Source organism: Drosophila guanche, unplaced genomic scaffold, assembly GCF_900245975.1.
Source record: "Drosophila guanche unplaced genomic scaffold, DGUA_6, whole genome shotgun sequence".
In the NCBI taxonomy this organism is placed as follows: domain Eukaryota; kingdom Metazoa; phylum Arthropoda; class Insecta; order Diptera; family Drosophilidae; genus Drosophila; species Drosophila guanche.
Genome location: NW_022995752.1, coordinates 3,990,699 through 4,015,435, shown reverse-complemented (window position 1 = coordinate 4,015,435; position 24,737 = coordinate 3,990,699). Strand labels below are relative to the sequence as shown.

The window sequence follows — 24,737 nt, the reverse complement described above, 5'->3', positions numbered from 1 at the left end:
CAAAGCTAAGGGCAGGGGTTTATTACATTTGCTTTTAATAGCAAGTCCAAGTTACGAGCTGAGCCGTATAAGTCTTTAACCCATAAATGGCCAGAAACGTGCTCATCATAAATGTTCAAGTAAGTTCTAGCTATTGAGTTATGGTAATTTTTTGTTGGTAGCTCGTACTTGGGCTTCTCTGTGGGGCTTATAAATTGTTTTAAAAAATCTAAGGTGAAAATTTATTAGCCCAGCAGTATCATTTACCGTCAAGAAATTTAATATGTGTTTTTAATGTTTATTTTGGTCATGTACGTCTTTAGGGGTACTTTTTTTTCAATGACAATGTTGCTTAAAATTGAATTTATAAATAAAACAGAGAATTTATGAAACGTTATGGCTATGTACAGTGTCATACTCTGCAGTCAGCTAATTTTGATTTTTTATTTAGGCTTCGTTTCACTTAATCAACAGAGTTTTGCCCCCCTGTTTCTGTGTTCTCGAACTCTCTGTCTGCCTCGCCCTTTCAACTTTGAGCACCATCCAAGCCCATCCGGCGTCACTCAACTGAGTCTTGCTTGTTGTTCTTTCTAGCCTATCCTCGGTAACCAATTTTCCTATGCGTGGAAAGCCCACATGCCGGTCAAAATCGAATGGGAAACTAGTTTTCCGCCACACAATCGCCCAAGAACGCCCACTGTACGAAGAGCACAGGCACCGCTCAAACATTGAGCGCATGCGTGACAACCCACACAAATGTACGAAGAGAGCGACTGCACACCTACGCATGGGAGAGCGTAAGTCTGACAGATAGTGAGAGCAAGTGCAGCAGAGAGAGAGACAGCAGGGAGACCTTTAGTCAGAGAGAGAGCGCGCTAGTCAGCCCTTGAGTTAGCCCGATCTGCTCCCTCTCCCATGCCATGTGCCGCTCTCAGCTATAGCTGAATGCAGTGTATGTGCATGTGAAGTGAGGCAAACTCACCGCCTCTAGCAAGACCATATATTGTGAGTGAGCTCTGCCTCACCTCTCGCCAATAGACCTTTGAGTGCTTGTTGAGTCTGGAACAGGTTAGACCTCGCTGCCGCTAGCCGCTGACACTCAAATCACTCCAAAACATTGCCGAGTGCGGTTCGTTTTTTCTGTCGTTGGTGTTTCTGTTGGTGTTGGTGTTATCATCTAGCGGTGCCGCTGCACTTACTTAGCGGTACATCAGAAGCTTATCAAAACTGCACGCGAAACTGAAAGTGTACGAAATCGAATTTTTGGGCAAAAAGTACTACGAGTATTACGGAATCAAAACTGTGACTAAAAGGGCATATATCGAAAAAATCACTGCACCTGTTTCCTGTACATCTGTTCGACAGTTTGTCGCTCCCTTCTCAAGTGTCGGCTCCCCTAACGCGTACTCGTACCCCATGCGGCACGTACGCACCTTTGGCTATGGCTACGCATAAAAATGCGGCGTGTATGTAAAACAAAGTGAAGTGCGCGCTGATAACTTAATGCAAACCGAAGGGCCATAAAAAAGCAACATAAAGTTAGTGGAGACGGACGGCCTTGTGCTTTGTGGACTTGTTCTTCTGCGTTTTTCTTCGTGATCATCCATCAAAGTCAGAAATCTTGGGATTACACACCATACCATACCATACCATACCACTATTTGGATATAAAACTCTCTCTCAACCGCTCTCAAGGTAAGCCTAAGTTCTTTTTTGCAGATCAATCAAATTCAACCCAGTTTTCGATTGGGATTATCTATGTGGTTCAATACTCACACTCTTCCTGTAGAAAGTGGGGATCGGTTGATGAACTTGTTTTTCTGCCGATTCTGATCTGGTTTGTTTAGTTTTCTTTTCGTTTTGGCGAAAGTCTAGAATTTTCACCAAATCACCAATCGATTTTTCAATCATTATTAAAGTCCACATCTCGCACACTAGAGTTTATTGAACCTCGGGAGTCGTCTCGTCTGTTTCTGCCACAACGGTTCCCACTTGGCACTTGGCAACTCATTTCCGTTTCCCCACCAGTAAAGATCATCTTGTGGCGATTATAATGCAAATCTTCGCAATGCCCATGTCATTGTCCGGTTCTTTGTGTCTGCGGAAAAATCTGCAACTGAACAACAATTAATTTTTCAACATTTTTATGCAAATATTTCATGGCAAAGGCCCCTCAGGGGGCCACACAAACACAAAAGACCTTCCCAACTATTTACAAAAAATGCATAATACATTTTGTATGTAAATCCACGCAGTCAAGAGAGCCAGCCAAGCCACTCTTAATTAGTCAGGGAGTTTCGTTTTGTTAAATGATTATAAATGACATAAAGTTGGGGTATTTGAATTAGCTGCATATGATGGATATCTCGGCTGAGAAAAACCCATTTCCATTGTCTTTGAATGCATATTCGATAGCTAACAAGTTCACATGGTTGTGCATGATTATTTTGATTGGTATTTCAATATTTTACCCATTGCTTCATGTTTTTCCAGTGCCTCCATTAGGATTAGGAATACCTAAAAATGCTTATCCCTTTCGTTTCTTTAACCCCCTCTGATGCTCAATTTTTTGACTACCATCGAATGTTTGTTTTAGAACTTCTGTAGTTCGCATCGCCATGCCATTACTCATTTCGAAAGACAGAAATTCAATCACACAGTTGAGATCTTTGGCTAATTAACGCAAATTAGTACAAGCAAATTTCAAGACACAAACAAATTATAAACGCTGAGAAAAAATGAACATTTTCCTTAGCAAACAAAAAAAAAGCAAAGTCAAGACCAGTCCAGTCTCGTATTCAAATGAAGCTCTCAGCTCCCGGCGCTGGCAGTAGCTCGTCGTCTTGTCGTCATAATAAGTGACTCGGTGAAAATTCCCCAATGTCCCCAAAGCAGTTTTCAGTTACCAGCCCCCGACTTGCTGTGGCTTTTCACTTCACTTTCAGTTAATTTTCTTCTGTGTGTGGAGTTCAGGGAACCCAAACCGTTGGATATTGAATTAATTTCCTGTCTCTGCTGGCCAGGCGAGTGTGTGAGAGTTTTTTTCGTGCGAGTCCCGAGTCCCGAGTCTCATGAGTGGACAAATGCCAGGCACGTATCCTCACTGCACGGGCATTAACAATTTGTACAACTTATTTTCATTGTTTGCTTCTATTTGGCTAATTAAAAATCAGGAAATGCACGAGAACAATGCATAGGGAAGGAAGGGTCTGAGACTCAGTAGGGTGCCACAGCACCCTATGTACGTGAGAGATTCGCTCTGGATTCACCTCCTACCTGCCGCTGCTGCTGCTGCTGCTGCTGCTCGTGCGCTACTGTCAAGTGCGGTTTGCTTTTGGCTTAGCGCCTATTCTCTCCAAGGATCGTAACAGGTAGAGAGATGATCGTCGTCATTGGGAGCTACGTGCTGCTGCATGGAAGGATATTCGCCTCATTTGATAATTTGATATTGCACCCACGTTTTGGCCCAAAAAGGCGTTTTAAAAAGGGAAGTAGTGCATTGATGGATGAGCAGAGGGCGAGAGGAAGTCTCTGATAGTTTCTGCAGTGTGTGGTCTGCTGCTGCCCATCATTTATCTTTCGCTGGAGATCTAGCTGAGGCTTTGCTTATAACTCAATTCGTACTAAATGCTGTCCATGTTGCTGGAAACTTGCACGAATGAAGATGTCTCTAGATATGATCTCTGTGGAGTGTGTGGAGTTTAACAAACAAGTTTTCTGCTACTAGAAGAATTCCAATGAAAGGATTGTGGTGGCGCAGCTCTATGATCAATCCGTAAACGTTTTTTGTCGTATAATTTGCGGTTAATGGTATGCATGGGGGGTGGGCGCTTTATAGCTTCAGGAAGTTGTACCATTTCCATATACAGTTATGCCTATTGGATCATATAAACAGAAGGTCTATTGTCTTTCAAATGAAACAGAGGCACACCCACATGGGGACACACATATGCCAAAACGAAAGACAATTGAATCAGAAATTGCCATACAAATTGTGCCACCCGGATTTTTGTTTCCATGAATTTGTATCTCTTTCTGTATCTGTATCTTTTAGTAACTCTGCCCCACTCCCTGGCCCAGTTGTCACTCGTGTCATAAGCAAATTTTCAAATCGATTTGCAATTCAATGAGCGCGACGACCAGCGACTGCCACTGAGTTTGTATCAAAAGTATTCCGAAATTCAATTGAATTCAAGTCTCAAGTCTGGGGGTTTTCGTACCTCGTTTACCATTTCATGCTAACTTGGCTGAATTACACAGAAAAACACACTTAGTCAGCGCCTTTAAAAGCCACCGTCAAAAATATAATATATGTGCAGGGTACAGGTGTTGGGGGGAAGGGTATATATTTTATTATAAATTATGGCTCCAAAATGTCAGCAAAAATTGGAAGCTTGACTCGCTCTGTCTCTCAGTCCGGTTCGACTCTGTTGCTGTTTTTGTCGACAGTTGGTTTTTTGTTAACAATTAATTAACAGAAAGGCTAAGTACACAAAATCTGTTAACGGTTTATTTGATTGCGAGGCTTTGAAGTGCGAGTGGGCCACCCCATAAAACAATTATAGAGCCACCGGGTTTCTCCTCAAGTGTGTGAAGGTGCCTTCTCTCTATACAGAGAGAACGATTAGACTTGGTGGAATTTGTGTTAAGTGATTCGGTATTGAATTTGCTTCTAGGGAAATCTACTATTAGTCATCGAACGGGGAGGGGGGAAATTTGCAAATCGAATTTAAGATGAGTTAAGCGGAATTTAAACAGGTGGAAGAGGAATGTGAATAGTCGGAAGAGGAATGTGAATATTTAAAAGAGGAATTTGAATACTTGTAAGTGGAATTTAAATAGTTGGAAAAGGTATTTCAATAGAAGTTGGCTAACTACATGTTCGATTGTTGTTTTTGCAATGAAAGCAATGCAAGTTTCAATGCCCTACTCTTCATATTTGCTACAAAATATCTACCTTAAGGTAGTTCCCTCCATTTTTCTCCTACAGCAAAGACCTCTAAGTGTTCCTCAAACTAAAGCTAATACACCCATTAGCCATAGCTTTGAGGGCTTTATCTGCATGCAGTCTTAGTGCTGCTGTGTTTTATGGTCCATCAAGGTTTTATCTTGAACTTTCTTCTGTCACAGATGATCTTGTGCCCTTTTGCTTTTCTTCCACACGTTTCCCTCACTCTGCTCATTCATTAGGGTCAGCAGCAGCTTTTGAGTAGCTTCTGACTTGAGGTTAACCTTTCATTTGTGCTGGCCTAGAGGCCTCGTAAAACTTTCGTTTACCTGCTAAATGTATCTCACAGTTTCACGACTTATCACAATGGGAAAAAATCATTGCCTTAAGATTTACTTTCTATCACGTGCCCTCTGTCTCTCTTTCCACCCACACCCCACAGAGAGGAGGCAAGAAATTCTCACGCCCTGGCAAAAGTTCGTATCTCTTTTGCAGGGGTTCTGGCTGTGGCTGCGCCTGTTCCTGTGGATGCATGCCGCCCATAGCAACGAAACCACAAAATGCAACCGCAAGTGGTTTCTGTGCTTGTTGTGTTTCTCAGGTCTCTCGCTCTCTGTCCTGGGATCCCTGGGACAGGAATTTGCTGGCAGAGAGCCTTGGACAGGGCAGTGTCGAGTCCGCTCCGCTTAATGCACTGTGGGAATGCGGAATGTTGGGGCTAAAAGTTGATTGACTTACTTTTTGTTGCCACGTCTCTTTGCCCTGCCGTCTTGCGAGTAGTTCTTCTGTGGACAACTTGGGGATTCATTAACTGGAAAACTGCAACTTTTACTTGCCCCTTTACTTGTCCTGCCCCGCCCTTGTCTCTCTGCCTTCCTGCATTCGTTACCTGTCGTAATCGATATGCGTGTAACACCCGTTTTGTAGGTAGCTCTTCAAAGGCCGGAAACTCTACAGTTTAAAGCCAAACAACGAGAGACAACAAAATAAGAGCTTGGAACCCACTTTGGAGCTCTATTTGAGCGTGATTAATTCTCTGCACATCAGTCAGTGCCACTGCCAATGTCAGCCGACTAAATGCAACACTTGGCACATCAGGAGGCATTTCAGGGGATGCTAGCAGCCAAAAAAAGAACACAAAAAAAAGCAAAGGGAGAACTCTTTACAAAATTGCACTCGTTTTTTTCTTTGCTGTGTCCCTTCTTTTGACAAATTAACCAACTTAAAAGCTGTTACTGCCGCTGCATCTACAGACAGGGCCACTGCCACTGCCGTTGGGCTGCCAAGTGACAAGTTGACGTCTTTCTTGGCACATCATATACTCCACTGCAGCAGAGCGGGGGCACAGAGTTGGGGCAAGGGTCTGGTCTGTCCGCCTGCCAGCAGGAAGCTCCTCCACTTCTCCCAGGCGACTTAATTGTGCGTTTGCAAATTTGTGTGAGAAGCGCTTGAGGAGGAGCTGTAGCTGTCCTTTTATTCTTTTTCGTTTCTCTTGGTCAGTATTTTTTGCTGGCAGTTGGCTTTTTGGCAGTTTTCAGAGTTGTGATTGGTGCTCCCCAGTGGGAGTAATGGAAATCGAGATCAATTTACGACACACTGAGAAAAGGGGTAACAGGGTCCATTGAGTAAACAACATTACATGGATAAAATGCTATAAATACGCGTACAAATCTCTGTACAATTGTGCCTTGAACCACTCTCTGGCGAAGAGTTCAAACTTCTGCCCCATAAATGGAAATGAATCACTCGCCCACAGAAACACACACCAAAATGCATGAGAATATAGTGCATATATATATGTAGATACATGCATAATGCTTATCATGCATACTGGGCATCAAGGCTTCTCTACTGTTCAGCCCACACGCTCTCAAGACATATGTATATCAGGGAGAAGACTTAATGTTAAAACAACTTAATCGACACTTGAATAAACAAAATGAAAGGCAAGACCCAAGACCATTGCAGCAGATGAAGATCGGAGATGAAAGAATGAATGAAGAAATATGGAAAATATTAATTGTTTGAGCTCTTAAGTGGAGCGAAGTCCCCTCAGCTTTTTGCAGCATATTTATGGAATATGCTTATGGAAATGGACTTAAAAATAAATACGAGAGAGACAGGCAGGCAGTTGGATGATTCCCCCAAGATCATAACTTCATTAGGAGTATTTCTTGGAATTTGGGTGCAGTACATGGGGGAGAGATCTGCGCTCCAACGATGCATTTCCACTCCACACTCTTGGAGTGTTTCTTGTTTTGTTTTTATTTTTAGTGGTGTGCATAGTTTATTTATGATTAGTTTTTGTGTCTGTTTTGACTTTAAAAGGCATTAGAGGACGTCTCCAAGTGTGGGATAGTCATTTGTTTAGTCTGTTTTTTCAGTTGATTTATCCGAAACAAATGTGCAATTTGTTTTACTGAGGGAGCGAAGCAACACAATAGATAATAGACGAGAGAAGACCTTGCCTTGTGGACTGGGAAAAACGTATGCTAAAACTTTTGTCTAGAATTTGAATAGAATTGCAATTTCCCAAAGCCCAACGCCCAATGAACTCCAATTTAATACAGACAAAAAGATAGAGAGGGTCAGACACATGGGTGGCACAAACACTCGGCTGGGACAGAAACACGGGAGGCACAAACACACAGGTGGGGCGGCAGTTGGCACAGTGAAAATTATCCAAAAATAGAGCATGTTGCAATAATTTATTGACAACCACAACAAAAACCAAAAAAAAAACGAAGCTTCTGCTTTGTGATTTTCTCGTGAAAAACTGTGGAAAACCAACCCATGCAATCGAGAATTGTGTAAAACATGAGAGAGAAAATATATGTGCATATGAAAATCGAGAACTTTTGCTCTGAATTTATAATTTCCGCCAAGAGCTGAAAGCTTTATGCTATTTTTTAGATTTTTTAATTTTTTTAACATTTTATTTTACACAATTTATGAGGCGGCAAACGTTTGCTGCTTTTTTCAGAGGGCGGGATTCAGAGCTTCAATGGAGCTCAGACCAATGAAATATGACAGGATTTTAACAGATTTATGAATCGTTCATACAAACAGGGCCAAGGACAAGGAATTTTTGCGCCCGGGGCGAAGTTTTAAAACAGCGCCAGCAAGCACCTTTTTTTTGCAGTGGCTCTTTTCATAAAACAACAGAAATATTGTTCAAAATTAAAAGTGGTACTAGATGAAAATCAAGAGTGTACCCATAGACAAATACTTAAACTTCAGCAAAACCAACATTATTTATTTGTAAAAATTTTTTTAAATTACATTTTGGTGCCCCATGGCACGGCCCTGCATACAGAAATACATACAAATGTATGCATGTACATATTTACATATAAATATGTATGTATTTTTTGTCTGTTGGCAAACTAAAAAAGAAAAAGAGTAATGTAAATGGAAATATAAAATGCTCTTAAGGGGTTTCTTTATGTGTTAATCAATGGCAGTTGACAGTGTGCATTATTTTACCAAAGAAAAAAAATGGGCATTTACAATAATTAATTTCAACAACGCGAAAGCGGCAGCTGTAGAGGGATTTTCATGGAAGTTGGTACAATAAATGATTTTTGAATGCTCTTCCAATGTGTGGAAAACTATTTAATTTGTTTTTTTGCAGAAAATATACGTACTAGACGATTCTTGCGAAAACCAATTGAAAATTATTAGTTAGTTTTCCTTTTCCCTTAGCTAATGTACCACGTTTGAATGGCCTCAAATCCGTTGCAAGTAATTATTATCATTTTAATTCTTTGAGTGCCAGCGCAACCAGCGCCAGCCCTCCCATCTATGCTTTTGTTCGGTCGTTAAATTAAATTAAATATAATTTGCAATATGAAAAATGAATAATTGATTAATTAATTGAACAACAATTGAGTTTAATTGAGTGTCATATTTAGATTTCCTCACAGTGTTCCGTTGTGTGTTGTTTTTTTTTGCTGCAGAATTCATTGTTTTATTTTACAGGAGCGTACAAACAATTGTGGTCATTAATTATGGTGGAGTTTGCGTCTTTAACTTAAATAAAGAGAACTCTTGAAAGGAATATCTTTGATTTTGGGCACTATAAAAGAAGTTTCAACTTAGTCTGTACTTCTTCTATCCGCAAGTAAAATAATCAGCAACAGTATTGAGATTTTTCCAACACATTGAACCCTTTATTTTGTCCACCGTTGTATTATGCATACATACAGAATGCATTCATTTGTATGCATATAAACATATTTCATGTATCTGATGCTGCTGCACTTCCGACTGGCCGGGCAGGAAGAGATGTCAAGAGGCAAAGACGCAGTAGCGGCAGCGGCAGCTGCCACTAAGCGTATTAACAGTTAATGCATCATAGTTTAAAATCCAGCGCATATTTGCACTAAATACCAGGAGATGCAACTTTTTCCACAACAACAACAACAAGAAAGCTGCAACGTCATTTAGCAACAAAATTACCCAAAGGCCAATCACCTGCAGCTACATGTCCCCGCAGCAGCAACCTCTGCAGCCAGCCAGCAACATGCAGTGCTGACAGACAGACGCGGAAAAGCGCAGCTAAAGTCAAAGACCGACAACAAATGCATCATACAGTGCACGTATGTGTGTGTGTGAGTATGTGACTAAGCGTTGACGCTGAAGTTTGTCGCTAACTGCAGCGTCAACGCGTGCTGCTTTCGCGCGGCGTTTGCAAGCTACGTTAAAGCGTGGCAAATAGCAGAGAACAGAAAGAGGAAGAGAGAGAGATAGAGATAGAGAGAAAGAAAGATGGGATGTACTGTGCTTGCGGTAGTTAGTCACTTGCTGCATGCATTGGCTGACATTAGAGATGAACACGTGACTGATACAAATCTCTTTGAAAACGATTCCTAATTATTTATTTAGTGCATTTTGAAGCCAAAAAAAAAAAACCATCAAGTTTCTATATTTAAGTGCTTTTGTCTCTGCACAAACCATACAAATATCTGCCAAACCCTTGTAGATCCCTCCTTAATAGATTCATTGTCCATCGATCCTTCATAGTCTTACGTCACGCATTCATCTCTAGGCAGTACCTGAAGAACATGCATATGGCACGTTGAGCAATATTTCAAGTGAATATGTTGCCGAAAGAGACAGGAGAGGCTGCTGCTGGAGAACTTGTTGCTGGGCAAACATTAAGCTACGTAACTGTAAGCCTCTTTAGCCACCGCCACAGCCGGAGATAATCAGCAGCAGAACAGGCCAAGAACAACCAAGAGGAAGTAGAGGAACAAACAAGGAAAAAAAATGTTAATTTTGTTTGCTTAGAAGCACGGAGGGCGGACCTTTAGCCCATTAGCCGCTGTAGCTGAAGTTCATTTGGGACCAAACACAAACTCCGATTCGAGAACATTTCATGCGTAATTCCATTTTGTACTTCGTTTTTCGCGTTTTGGTAAACCGAAAACTAGTTTAGTTTAATTTGCAATTCCCAAGAATCTCGGACAAGCGGCAAACGGCAAACGGAGCTCCATCCATGGAGCTCGCTGGTCTGGAGAGCTCATTAAAATACTAGAAAATTTGCTCTGGCAGCCCTCTAGTCATTCCTCCGCTTTTTCGGGTGTAATTTATGGCCAAAAGAATTGAAGTTAGACAGAAAAAACATATTTCCAGAGACACAATCAGCTTCCTGTCTGCGCTACAGTTTCGAATTCGTATGGACAACAAAAGGAATCTTGTCCACTCATGCCTACAAATTGTCGAGTTGACAAAATATGTATCGCTTACACGAGAACATTCTTTTGAAATGGCCTCGTCAATTCTCTCTACTCAATTTGCCACTGTAAAAAGGCTCAGCAACAAAACTACAATTGAGAATGGGCTGGGGATTTCCCTTTTTCATCCATATAGCAGGAAGTGGGCCCCTGAAGGAATCAAAGTGTGAGAGCGTTTAATTGATAAATGATTCCGACTTCAACGTCATCTGAAAGGGAAATGGAAAATGGGAAACTGATGATTGGCCGTTGGGCAATACAAGTTATTGGATTTCAGATTGAGTAAAGTGACATCAAAGGATCATGAGATAAACAGAAACTCTAAATGGGGGAAAAAGTGTGCATAAAAGAAGAGGAAAAGGCATTATAGCTAGAAAAGAATTAGAGCTAAACATGATGAAACATAAAGTTTATTTCAACAATCATTCTTAAGCATTTCGTTGCAACAATTATTCCCATAATTTTCAAAAACGAAATTCTAAAATCAAAGCCTCCAAACGTAGACCCACACTTTCTGGAACAGCTTAAAGAAGTTTTGCGCAATGGCACCCAGAAAAAGGGCCTCTAGATACTCATATCTATAGGCCTTAAGTCTATAGAGAGCTCTACCATGTGGGACAGCCCACGCTCTTATCTGAATGCATCAATCTTATGCTCAAACAATATACTGACAAGGTAGATCCCTTTACCGGGAAAGATAAGACAGAAGAAACACCGCTGCATACACACCTCTTTTCACACCTTTCCATCAGACTCTGGTATATCTCTCTGTTTGTTCTTTAATTGTGGGCGTTAGCCTTAAACAAAGGTCGAACAATGCCTGCTAAATAGATCTTGTTATGAGCAGATGACCTCTGAGCCCCTCTCCATCTCTGTCGTTTTCGAGTCAGGTAAAACTCCAACCGCATTTCCCAGCTGAAAGGGAACTCTCAACCGGAAACTGCGGATGCATTTGCATCCAATGAAAATGAAAATTCGGTTCTAGTCTCTATTTAAATGCGCCCCAAACATTAAAGTTTGCCGACGATTTCCTTTAAACTGAACCGGATTTGTATGTCTATCTGGCCCGGATTTTGATAGGGAAAAAAACATAATTCCATCTATCGACTGTTCCCCATTTCCCTGCCACATTTTCCACATGTTGTGCACACGCACCCAGCATCGGTGGATGCTGCCTGCTACCTGCTAGATCTCTGCTGCTGCTGTTGCATCTGTCTCTCTGCTAGTTCTGGATGCTGCTGCTCTTGCCACTGCTGTTGCTGCCTGAGACTTGTCTCTCTCGCATTTCTCATAGCGAAAATTCCCACACTCCGCGCTATCGCTATCTATGGAAGGACTGCAAGTCAGCTGCCGGATCGGATCGTCTTTTCTCGTCTCGACTTCCCATTCGTCGTATCAAGTGTATCTCATGGATACGATATAGTCGTATGAGAGTTGGCGTAGCGAAAGCATATGTGCGTTTCCAGATTCTGTGCTCTGTGTTCATGAGAGCTGCTTGCTTCCTTTGCCCTGTTGTTGTTGATTTATTTTTTTTTGTTTTTGGCAGATTTTCTCATATGGTTTTTCATAATGTGCTGGCCCAGTGGCAGCTGTCGCGTGGCCGAGTCGTGGCCATGGGAAAACTGTTGTGTGCAACAGTTGCAGGTTGCTCAGTTTGCACTTTGCATGGGGCGAACCTACACTCGAGGCAGCTTGCTTGATTTATTTTTTGGTGGTGCTGCTGGTGGGAAATTAAAATTCTTGAGTAGTTGCTGGAAAAATAGAAAGTTCGAAAACAAACACGAAATGCTAGTGAAACTTCCAAAAAACACCTAAAAACTAAACTGTTGCCAAAAATCAAAAATATAAAAAAATTGAAAACAATAAAGAAATGTAATGCAAATGTAAATAAACCCAAGCACATAAAAATCAAAGCTTAAAAATCAAAATAAAAAACACAATAAAAGTTATAATTTAAACTAAAATTTCGCAAACAAATATAAAAAAAAAAATACATAAGTATACAAAATTATGAGCAAGTTTAAAAACTATTTTTAAACATTAAAAATAAGTACTTCATTAAAATAAAATAATATACCCAAAGTATGTTTCAGAATTCTACTAAACCAATTGCTCTGAACTTGCTCTTAAATTGAGAGCTTTAAAATAATAATATATGTACGTATGTATAGTACATATTTAGTACATATTCTTTCACCATTTTCGCTAGAACAAAACCTTTCTCTTTTCTTGGATATTCTTTACCCATTTCCCGTTCTCCATTCCTGAGCCACATAGACATTCCCCAATGCGAGTATCTTTTTCAGTTACCTCATCTAACAATTAACTCAACGCGTACTTACCTCATCCTTTCTTTCTCTCTCTCTCTCTCTCTCTCTCTTTCTCTTTACAGGTAAGCACGCAACTGGCAGCTGCAACATAAGCAACGCCAATCCACACTCCCCCAAACCCCACCAAGCAGCATCAACATCGTCATCTCTATCAAGCCGTGGTCTTTAGCGACTTTTACTACCCGACCAAACTATTTATAAGGTAATTCGAGAATCCGCGTTGCTCTGCCTCTGGCTGTCTTTACTATCAGAGAGAGAGAGAGAGTGAGAGAGGGAGAGGCACATATGCAGAAGAGAGGTAGCAGAGGAGTCGCGTGGAATGCTTTAAATGACAAGACAAATAAAAATTAATAGCCAAGATGGTTCGGACACGCCTGTTCTGCTCCGCTGTTGCCTCCCGTCTCTTGCCCCATATTACCCCTGGCTTTGGTTTCTTTTTTTTTGTGCCCAGCTCCTTTGGCGGCTTTTGTTTACCTTTGAGTCGTCGGTTTTTTGCGCCCCCTCTTTGTGTGTATGTGTGTGAGTGTGCTAAGACCCTTTGTTGGTTTTGCTTCGCTCCTATATACATATCTACATAATATGCAAAACCCACGCTGTATGTATGTATTATTTTTGCGTAATGCGACGGCGCCTGAAAAGCGTTTCGTTGTCCTCCTTTTAATAGTCTTAAATTCCTGAGCAAATAATTTGACAGCAAATAGTGTCCTACGCCCCACAATGTCAATGGCCAGAGCAGAGACAAAGAGGATCCGTTCCGTTTCGCAGAAGGACCAACAAGAGTGAGAGGTAGAGGGAGCGGAAAAACAAAAAGAAGAACACAAGATTTGAAATATTTGTGTGTGTTTTCTGTCGTTTAAATTATTTTTTGACGAGCGAGGCTTCAGGCCCGAAATTGTCTTGAATTTTAATTATATTAAACAAATGAAAGATGTAGAGGAAAAATAGGCATTTGAATTAGAGTTGAGGCGGCGCTAGTTAAATGTTAGTCCCAGCTGGAATTTCTACCCTAAAGCATTTCCTACATTCCAGCGAGCTGTTTCCTGATTTGACTCTAAAATATATAATATATTCTTTCCAATTACAACTAATTGAATTTCCGTTCTCCACATGCTACATGGCGCTATTACTGTTTGCATTTCCTGTGTTTTAACACACACGCACACGGAAAATGCCAACCAAAAAATAAGCAGAGGAAGCAGCCAGCAATCGGGGCAGGGGAGAACCTTTCTTTTTTCGTTTTTCCCTTCTTCTGGAGCGTTTCAAGGTGTGGCGTAGGAAAACCTATTAACAAACTTGAGGCACTCACACATGTGACCCGCAGAGCAGAAAGTGTCAAGCAGAATGTGGCTCCTCATGGTAGTGGTTGGGGCGTGTCGTGTCGCCTGTTCGGGTGGTTCCAAGCTCCAAGAGGGTGCTCCAAATTGTGGCTACGTGCAAAGGGGTAGAGGCACACACACACACACACACACGCGCATCAATTTGAGGAATTGTCAAAATCAGCACAAAAAAGTGCGAACCTCAGGGTAATTGTGAAGTTCAATTATCCCTGCCTAATGATTTGATTGTGACGCAACTGTCGTCGTCTGTGCGGAATACGAAATGGAGGTAACCATAATCAAATGGTGCACATTCCACAATGATTTCCCCCACACCATCCTACCCTATAAATATAGACCACAAAACAGACAAGACAACAACATTTACGGCATTATTTAGCATAGCATTTGGTATATATTTTTTGCTGCTTTTTTTGCCTTTTTGCTGCTTTTTGCCACCGGATGGCAAATGCATTTCGAACCAGTTTGTGACATGGGGCCAGTGTAGTGGCGGTGCAGCAAAAACTATCTTACAAACTATAAATCATATCGAGAAGAATTTATGCAGCAGGCAAATTCCTTAGTGCCACATTCGCTGCCCCTTGGAACATGTTTCTTTCTATTCAACAAGTGGCAGCCAACATCCAACGGAAGTTGCTCCCTGCTCGTGCACATTCTTTCTCTCTCTCTCTATCTATCTCTAGTTCTGCTGCTGCTCATTCCATGTCTCTCTCGCTCTTTGACTCGCACTTAATGAGTGGGAAGTGATTTTCTTCCAATTTGACTTCCTGTTTGCTCTGCCGCGTCAAGGATGCACTCTAATAAGTCTTGAGACAGTCATGGGCCCGGAGGCCCGCTGGCAACACAGAAGAACTCGTTATTCAGAGCAGCCCGAGAGTGTAAGTATCTTGTAGATACGAGTGCGAACGCGGCTCATGGGGTGTGTCGATGTCGATGTGGCCAAGTGCGTGTCTCTGCTGGAGTGCCGCTTCCGTTTCTCTAAGGCTCGATCCACTCTGGCAACTGCAACCCCGAGCCCCAAACTGGTTGCTGGTAACACGACGAGAGATTAATTGCTATTTAGTGCATTAAAAAATCATTTTCAACGTCTTATTAATTATCTCTCTTTGGTATGGCTTAAATGTTAGTTCCCCCCCAAAGTCAGCTACAAAGTCAGCGCCAAAGTCAGCGAACGTGTGGCTGTACGTGTATCATATGCAATAATGAACGTTCAGGGAGCAGAGCTCTAAATCTTTTGGGAAACACCTAGTCCCCTCCCCTGGACACATATGCTGCTGAAGTTGAAAGTGGAGCTGGAATTTATGAGTTGCCCCCCAGCACCGAAACAACTTTTTTGCTCCCTCGAAAGTGTGCAATGGCAAATTGCGTGTGCCTAGGGCAGGAGTCTCTGTGTGTGTATCAGTGTGTGTTAGGGTGTACGCTCGACTGCATTCGAGTCAATTTCATAGCTGACTCTCGCACCTACGCAAAATTTATGACACTTTTAAAATGTGCAATTTATGAAGGCAGCCAAGCCAGAGAGAGAGAGCGAGAGGATGCCAAAAGGAAGGTGCAATAGGACTACAGGGGCATGCCTCATACGCTGCACACATACAATGTGCCTGCTGCAGCTTTTGATGGAACTTTGTCTCGGGTGTGTGCTGCAAGTGTAATTCGGGCATTGTATAAATTGCATAGAATTTGGGTTTCATTTTTGAAATGGCTTACAGAAGGAGGGAAAAAGGAGTCTACAAGCAGGCAAAACTAACGAAGTTTGTGGGGGGCAAACAATGAGTGCAGCGTGCAGGACTATAAAATTGTATTCATTTGCTGGTTTAACCAAGAGTAAACTAGAGATTGTGGAGGCGGTAATAATATTCCATTTGTGGAGCAAAATATACGCCAAGTATGCAAGGAATTCCCTTTTGAATTCTATATGCTCTGTTCGCCGCACTGACATTTCCCTGTCAACGAATGATTGTGCTCTGTCTCTGTCTCTATCATGTCAATGTCAGCCTGCCAAATGCCCGCAAAGTATGCAAATGATTAGGTGACACAAAATGCCAGAAATAGCTGTCAGGGACGTTAGTTTACCACAAATTTTAAACACACTTGCAAACACACGCATAAATCGACATTTCAGTAGAGCTCTATGGGTGGGGTAATGGAAATTTCGGTTGCGCCCATCCCCTCCCCAAAGTATGCTCTAAATAATTGGAAATTATTTTACCCTGTCAGGGCAGGACATGTGATGCTGTCACTCCCACTACACAACCACTATTTTGCACTGTGTACACCACACCTATGGAGTTCTCTGTCTACCCTGCCCTTTCCTCCATTTTATCTGCCACTTTATGCTTGCATAATTTCGCAAAACATAATTTACTCTGTGTGTAATATATAGGGGTGCTCCACTGAGTTCCCTCTTGTTTTGCATAATGACTTTTCCTGTATCCTGGAATTCGGGATGGTGTGGTGCGGGGCAGTGCTATTTGTACACTCTTCAAAGGTACCCAAAATACACCCAAAAGTAGTGCCTGGGGCAAAGAGTGGTTCTGTTCTGTTCTGTTCTGTTCTGCTCTGCTCTGCTCTAATTTAAAACTAAGTAGAAAAGATGCACAGCTGCTTGAGGGGCAACCCACCGCTTGCTGGCTTAATTCGCTGCAGTGCCTTGAGGGCTAAAGCCAAATGTTCTTTGTTCTTTAAGCTACTCTTAACTCGGCGGAGCTTCATGCACGGATTGCCACGCTTTTTTGACCCTTTGATTATATTTTAAGTGGGCGACGGACCAAGGGAAGGCCTTCAGCCAAGCAGATCTGTGTTGTGTGTGCTTCCCTTTGCATTCTATATGCATTCTGGTAGTCCGTGCTAACATGAACTCTGCCCAAACCCTGCTACTGTCCTGCAACTGCATTCAGTGTTTATTTTCTCAGCCAGCATTTTAATGAGCAACATAGCTCATTCCTGCAACCAGCAAACCTGCAACGTGATGTTAATGCTCTTAATTTTAAAAAAGAAACAAAAGGCAGCTGGTAGTAAAAGGAACTGGAAAAAAAAACCAAAAACAAATTTGCAATTAACAAACGAGTAAAAAAGTAAAACAAATGAAACCTTAAAGTCAGTGGAAGAATCAGGCTCCCAGGAGACCAGGAAAACTCTCCTGCATAGCTGTGATCCCATTCCAATTTCCATTCCTCCAGTTGCACCGTAAAATGCGCTTTTAACTGCAATTTAATTTGGCCTTTGGTCTCTTGTCGCGGCGCCTCGACCTATGCAACACTTTTTAATTGCATAAAAAACTGCCCCACTAAGCGGCTTAAAAAAGCGGCAATAAACATGGTACAACGGCATGGAGAGGGGGCAGGGCAGGGCCCTGCAGGGTCGCCAAAAGATAAATAAATAAATAGCCCGCTTAAGCATTTGGCATTAAAAGTTACCAGTGCGAGACGCTTTTTTCCCCACCACACTGCATTTTCGTGCTGCTTTCCACAAAAGCATAAGGAAAAAATTGTTTGCTTTTACTTGTTGGCTATTTATTTGGTTACTTTTTTGTTTATTTATCCACTTTTTGTGCATATTCCTAGAGCTGAATTTCCCCTATTTGTTTGTTGTTTATTTTTCTACTTTTTGTGCATATTCCTCTTTCATTTTTATGCATTCGTTTTGCTCCATTTTTGTGTTAGTTTTACTCGAGTGAATGGCACTTGATGATTTGGTTATCGGGATCGTGTATTTTTTGCAGCAACTAATTGGAAACACTAATGGAAATGGATTACAAGCAAGCGGGATAACAGTATGGAGCCAAAAGTGAACCTTCAATTTAAGCAAGAGAGATTTTTCAATGCTCTCTTTATTGGCCGGAGATGGCAGACTCTCCGATTTCCTCTCTCCCTTCGTTTTACTTAGCGGTGTTGGCCATCATCTCGGCAGCTATTAACCCAATGCTGAGAATAGCAACAAAATGCCATAAGAAAAGCTGTGCATAAATTAAGCGAAACATCAAAAATCACTCAACTAAGAATACGCAGCGGGGAAAACAGAAAAGTGGAAAACGCAGACAGTGGGCGGGGGCCATACGCTTGGCTAGTCATTGGGGGGAAAATCAGTAGAACAATGCAGTCAGTGACTGCCAAAAGTGGCATCCAATCACGACCAGAAATTCGACTTACCACCCAATTCCACTCCCCACTCTAACTGTTAAATTAATTGACTTTTTACCCGAAATGATTTTCATAGTCTACGTTCCTTAATGGAAACGAAATTCAATGGTAAACGCAAATTAAATTTATAAATTATCAACGAGTCCGGTCCGGCCCTTTGTAAGCGGATTTCCTGCCATATGGCATTCTCATTAAAAATGCATATGCATATACCCCCCACTCCCTCCTCCGCTATGGACATACAGTGCGTTTCGCGGCCATAAGCTGTTCAAATTTATTTGTGTGAATATCATAGCCAAACCAATTGTCCGAACACACAGTTTTTTATTGGCTGTGCAAATATTTAATTTCTGTTTTTATTCGGCTTTCATATTTGCATACTTACAGAATATCGTTATCAAAAAGGTTGTTTTTTGTCGAACAGTTTATGAATGTCAATCAAATTGCAAACGGAAATCAGATTGAACAATTTGAATGGGAATCAACATGAACATGATGTGACATTTTAGACTAAAATAAAACCTATTCTTGGGGCCTTGATGAACGGATTGGAATGTTAATTGATTAAGGCGTAAAATACATCAGTGAGGAGCTGCAAAAGTTGAATACATTCTACATTTATGTATCATTATTTTAGCACTTAAGAAAGGGTTTACTTAACACTCGTCATAATAATCCATTTGCCAAGCTCAATTCTAATCTAAGCCCAATCCAATCCACAAATACGAGTCTCATAATATGAATTACTTTGCCTGTTGTTGGGCTCTGGTTTTGGATTTTGGTTTTGCTGTCTGTTTTCTGGGGGGGATACAAATGATGCCTGACTTTTGTTTCTTTGTCTGCTGCTTCTGCCCAGTTGCATTTTCACCTTTCTGCGTATAGGAATGTGTGTGTCTTCTGTCTGTGTCTGTGATTTTTCATTTTGTACACAATTTTTCTTCTTCACTGTTTGCCACTGACTTTGCCACTGACACTGGCAATGATGGTGTGCCCTGGCCACATTTGGCAAAATGCTTTGAGGTTGTTGTCATTTGCTTGGGCTGCTCTCAGTCTGTGTCTTTGATTATTAAAGTCAACGCAACATGACAGCTAAATCTTATCAGACACGCCTGTGTCTTCCTGGGGCTGCCTTTCAACACTGCCAGTAGTCCTCCTCTGAAGGGGTTAAAGTATCTTTTCCTTGTTCTAGCACAAAAATATACCCTATGGGAACCCTTTGTGGCTGTTGCTTTTCCTTAGCTTGGTATCCCTTTTCTAGTCTGCTGACCATGAAAGTATTTTCCATGCTCTTGATGGCTTTTTTTTCTTTTTTCTTTTCTCTTTTGCCGTTGCCGTTGCCGGGGTAATTCAATCAATAATCCTTTTGGTCTTTTGCCTTTCGAATATGTGTGAAAATGATAAGGGAATGTGTGGGTTTACTCTCTTCCTCTCTCTTTTTCTTGCTGCTTTGCGTGGATTCTTTGCTGTTTTAGCGTTTGCTCCTTGTACTGTTTTCCAGCAACAAGTTCAGGGACATCCGCGCCACGCCCCCTGCCTTTGTTGTGCCCCCTGGCAAATGTCACGGCAGCAGTTTTTATCACTCTTCAAGCTGATAAATCTCAGCGAAGCGTGCAAGAGTTTAGACAGGGGCCTGACAGTGGGTTAGAGATGGGATCGGCGGTTAGCGATGAGTTCGTGAGGTTTGAGAGATGAGAGTAAGCTGAGGCAGAAAATAGGTACACAGATTACAAATATGGCCACAGAATGAGTGCCAGATGGGAGATAAATGTAGCCAAAAATGATTCTTAATGAATTTGTGACAGGAAAATGATTGCAGTGCATGTGGCAGAACACTCCTTGCAGCACGAGAAGCAAGGCACACATCTCCATTCGCAACAAAACCCAAAATTAAAACATTCCATGAAGCAGTACGCCAAATATCTCTCGTTCTGGTGATGCTTTTGCTCCTGCTGGCTCTGGCCAAGACAGTGCTGGTTTTTTATTGCCTCTTGCTGCCTGTTGCCAGCATTTGTAAGTTGTATCTGTACTGCCTGTCCTGCCTGTCCTGCCTGCCAGTGCTTTCTGTCTCCCTGGCAGGCTTAGTTACTGCTCTGTGAGTGTTGCTTGTTTTTTGTTTTGTCGCTGCTGGAATTTATGCAACTTTTGCAGCACTTCCAGCAAAGTGAAAAGGGAAAGTGAAGACATGACTTTTGACCTTTCGATATTGATGGGGAATAATTGGAAAACTTTTGGATGGAATCTAGTTAAATCTAACTCTCTTAGTAACTCAATTAGAGCTCAATGGGTGCGCGGCTGCTGCTCTCTTGACCAATCGACAGTTTTGGTACAGTTGCCACCCATAAATCCTTGGCTAATCTGCACTTAGTTTCGCTTCAATCTCTGTCAGAACTTGATCTCATTAGCATTTTCTTTGCCAGTCTTTTTCCTCTTTCTTTACCAAAATGTTTCCTTCTTTCGTTTTCTTTTTGGTTTCTTTTATGCCCAAATGTTATGAAATTTTCTAATTCGATTTGATGTGTAACAATATTTCCATGATTTCCTGTAGCTTCCTTCCTTCCCTTGGCTTGCCATGTTTTATTTAATTTTATTTGACTTGAATTTGATTTGCATTTGCATTTGGACTGCCACAAAAGTTGTTCCCTTTGATTCCTTTTTGGCTGCATAATTTTTTCTTTCTGACAGTGGAAACTTTTTCAATCTGTCAAATTGTTTTTGATCGCTGGAAATATTATTGAAGTTCACAGTCCGAAGCAGAGAAAAAAGCTACATAAATGAGTGACTGAGAGACAGCTCGAGAGTTCAATTTAGCAGTGACCCGAGAGCTTCATCATCGCGTGAAGCCGTGCAACATTAGCCGCTAATTGCGGCAGCCACCAGACGTCAGCACTCAAGCGGCTCCTCCGCCTGGCTGTTCTCTATGGACGGAGTGTAGGGTAGGGGAGGGACTTCCAGAGATAGTCACAATTCACAATCTGCTGCAGTGGATGTCATTCGCGTCGAGTCGCAACGCTTCGGTTGTCGTATCGTTTGCATTGCTGCTCGACTGCCTGTTGAAATTTTATGCTGGTTCGTTTATGGTTCACTTGCCACAGTCTCTGGGCATAGCTGGAGCCTTGCCCCCAAGCGCAGAGACACTCAGCAGCGGGGGGTCCAGCTCTCTGTGCGCTCTCTTTGGTTCTAATTAATCGTGTGAAAGTCGCACCATCATTTTTCTTTGCATTTTATGCCAAGCTGTTTGAACATTTTAATTAAATGTTGCAGCGGTTGGCAAAATGAATGTAAACATTAGAAGCAGAAGCTGAATAATATTTGCCACCAACAGAGTTGGGTCGGGGAAGACAGAGGGAAGGGGTGATACAACCGGATGTTGCAACAACTTCCGCTGACAATCGCTTTACAATGCGGCACGCCTCCAAAACGAATCTGAATGCATCGCTGGTTCAGGGGCAGCAGCAGCAGCAGCAGCATTAGCTTTAGAGGAGTGTACGACACTGAGAGAAATAAATGGAGGCTCCACAGGGATACTGGGAACTTGCCCTTGTCTTCATTTCCCTCTGTGTACTCCATTCAATCAAATGGCAGCAGGGTGGGCGATTGTACTCGTAGGTGGAACACACAGCTAAGTGCCCCATTTCGTTTGTCACGGCTCATTGTCAGCGCGATGAACAGTTGCCCGAGGAGATGTTGCATGCCTCAGCATCAGCATCAGCATCAGACTAGGGGGAGCGACGAGCCCTTTATTAATTTCAATGCATCACCCCCTGCACTTCTGGAGTGCCGCTTCGGATGGAGGGCACTTCAGATCCGACGACCCTCCATCCATTCCCATTTGCATGCCTCAATGAGCTCTGGCTTGCTGCTGGAAGTGCCTGCATTCATCAATCAAAGAGGTGGAAGGGAAGTGGTTTATAGGCTTGAAAATGTGCCCACATATTTACCCACGGATGAGGCAACTTCATTTACGCACAGTAGAGAAAAATCTTCCCATAATCGAAACAATTTTTAACCCATGCTCTCCCTTTGCAGATGCTAAAACACGTACAAATCTCACCGTTGCGCAATCGCTCCGATTCCGTGTCGCTGCGTTCCTCGAGCATTGCCTCCTCCTGCGCCAGCTCCATGTGCGGCAGTCCAGAGCCACCCACAGATATGCAGCGCACACCATCGCGCGCCTCCAGCTATTCCAGCCTCAATGAGCAGCTGCCACAGGTAAATAGCAGAGATCACAAGAGAGATTCCCTAGAGCATCCTCATAAGGTTTATATCTTCCGCTTAGACCACCATCAAAGTGTACACCAACTGCCTGAAGATTGACATTGAGTACAAGACGCTGGGCATACAGTGGGACACCACCAGCAAGGAGGTTATAGCCATGCTGCTGAGACGGTAAGTTGTGGACACAGAGAAGAAGCCCTAGAGAACCCTTGCCAATTGCTTTACTCTTCCTCCCCACAGCCTCAAGATGCGCCATCGGGATCCGCGCTTGTTCTATCTCTCGATGGAGGTTGCCGTGCGTCGGGCGGGTGTGAAGACCATTCTGGTGCTGGACGATGACACACGTCCGGCTATCATGCAGGCCTGCCATCCCAAAGGCGAGTCCCGCTTCTGCCTGCAGCTGAAGGCCGGCGGACTGATCCGTGTCCACACATCGGCACTGCAGCCCAGCTCCCAGTACAAGTCGCTCGTGATCAGCGAGGAGACAAACTGCGACGAGCTGCTGCAGCTGCTACTCGGCTGCTACAGCTCCCTGGAGCCCGTCGAGCAGTTCTCGCTGTACGAGGTGTGCCCCGGGCAGGAGTGCCAGCGGAAGCTGCATCCGGACGATATGCCGCTGCGCGTGCAGGCGGAGCGCATGAAGCGGGGCGAGAACTGTCACTTTTTGGTGCGTCGCACGCCCAACTATGCACGGCGCCGCCAGCTGCTGGCCAACCTGAACGAGGCCATCAACCAGAGCTTCGAGAACGAAGTGGCAGCTCTGGCCACCGGCTCGGCTGTGGAGGATGCGACCAGTCTGCTGGAGCTGTCGCTCGAGTCGGAGCTGTCGCTTTCGGAGGATCTGCGCAGCTGCAGCAGCAGCAGCGAGGACGCCGAGGACGATGCCGATGAGTGCGCCAGCAGTTCCGGCTCCTCGGACAACTCCACAGAATGCGCGCTGCGTCGCGACTTTTATCCCCGTCCCACATCCATGGCCTCGCCCACGCCAGCATCCACAGCAGTCGCTTCGGTGTCTCCGGCTCGAGCTTACAGTCCGGTGTACAACATCCGTGAGATACGCACAGCATCGCACTCGTTCTCCTCTCTGGGCAAGGACAAGAAGCTGCTGGACATTCACATGAATGCGCGCTACGGGCCAGCCGGCATCTATAGCCGACTGCTGCCCGTCGTGGAGTCGGAGGTGCTGGACCTCAATGGCAATGCCACCTCCAAGCTGACGGCGGAGGCTGTCAACAACAATCCAGCCAAGGGCTTGGGCCACTTTGTCTATCTGTAGCGCATGGATTAGTCAACCAACCTGTAAATAGAGCTATAAATCAACTAGAAATATAAGTACGAGGACAAGGATTAAGGCACCATGACGATGAAGCCTCCAAAAAAGTAGAAAACAAAACGTAAGCCGTTTGGACCAAAGATGCATTTGTAGAATTAACATTTAGAATGGCAAGTGTAAATATATTAACTATAGTTTGAGATCCAACTAGTGCTTATACTAAGAACTAAGAACTACTCGCTCTCTCTCTTAGTATAATGCTAACAATCCCAAAACAATCAAAGGAGTCTATAGAGCTTAGTGCTTTAGTCCCGCAACTAAAGCTTCGATAAGTCGATAAGAATCTGAGGAGCAACCAAAAGATATTGTAATAATAAGTCAACATAAAACATACTATGTAAAAACTCAACCAGAAACTATTTTAAATCACATTCTGTGGGCTTGCTCTTTCAGCAGAAGGACACTGTCGCTATGAACATTTTTCTTGTGCTTTTTAATTGCATTAAAATCAAGTTAAACACGTGAATGATGATGGCAAATGGCCCACACAATTAATGCGGCCAGCCACGCAATTTGTATGGAAGAGTCCCTGCATCTGCCCCTGTCCCTGTCCCTGTCCCTGTCCATGACTCTCGCTCCATTCCGCCTTTTCGTTCCGACTTACGGTGAATGATTTATGCGGCGTATGCGTAATTTTCATGGCAATAAGCTTTTGTTTTTTAAATGAGCTTACTTTACATAATGACCAAAGGATTTAAAAAGAGTTAAAGCTTGCCAA

The 24,737-nt window shown here is 42.9% G+C and overlaps 1 protein-coding gene across 1 annotated transcript; it reads left to right on the top strand.

Annotated features, from left to right (window-relative positions):
- The first annotated feature begins 1,095 nt into the window (after positions 1–1,095).
- LOC117587716 lies at positions 1,096–24,364 on the top strand. Its single transcript, XM_034278625.1, has 4 exons — positions 1,096–1,674; positions 22,498–22,680; positions 22,748–22,857; positions 22,927–24,364. The coding sequence occupies exons 2-4, from the start codon at positions 22,498–22,500 to the stop codon at positions 23,960–23,962; spliced, it is 1,329 nt and encodes a 442-aa protein (XP_034134516.1). The 5' UTR covers positions 1,096–1,674; the 3' UTR covers positions 23,963–24,364.
- Positions 24,365–24,737: the final 373 nt, after the last annotated feature.

Bases quoted from the DNA above. Each gene is read 5' to 3' on its own strand.
- LOC117587716 (XM_034278625.1), top strand. From the start codon at position 22,498: ATGCTAAAACACGTACAAATCTCACCGTTGCGCAATCGCTCCGATTCC. The intron at 22,681-22,747 runs GTAAATAGCAGA...TCTTCCGCTTAG, and splicing joins TCAATGAGCAGCTGCCACAG to ACCACCATCAAAGTGTACAC. The intron at 22,858-22,926 runs GTAAGTTGTGGA...TCCTCCCCACAG, and splicing joins ATAGCCATGCTGCTGAGACG to CCTCAAGATGCGCCATCGGG.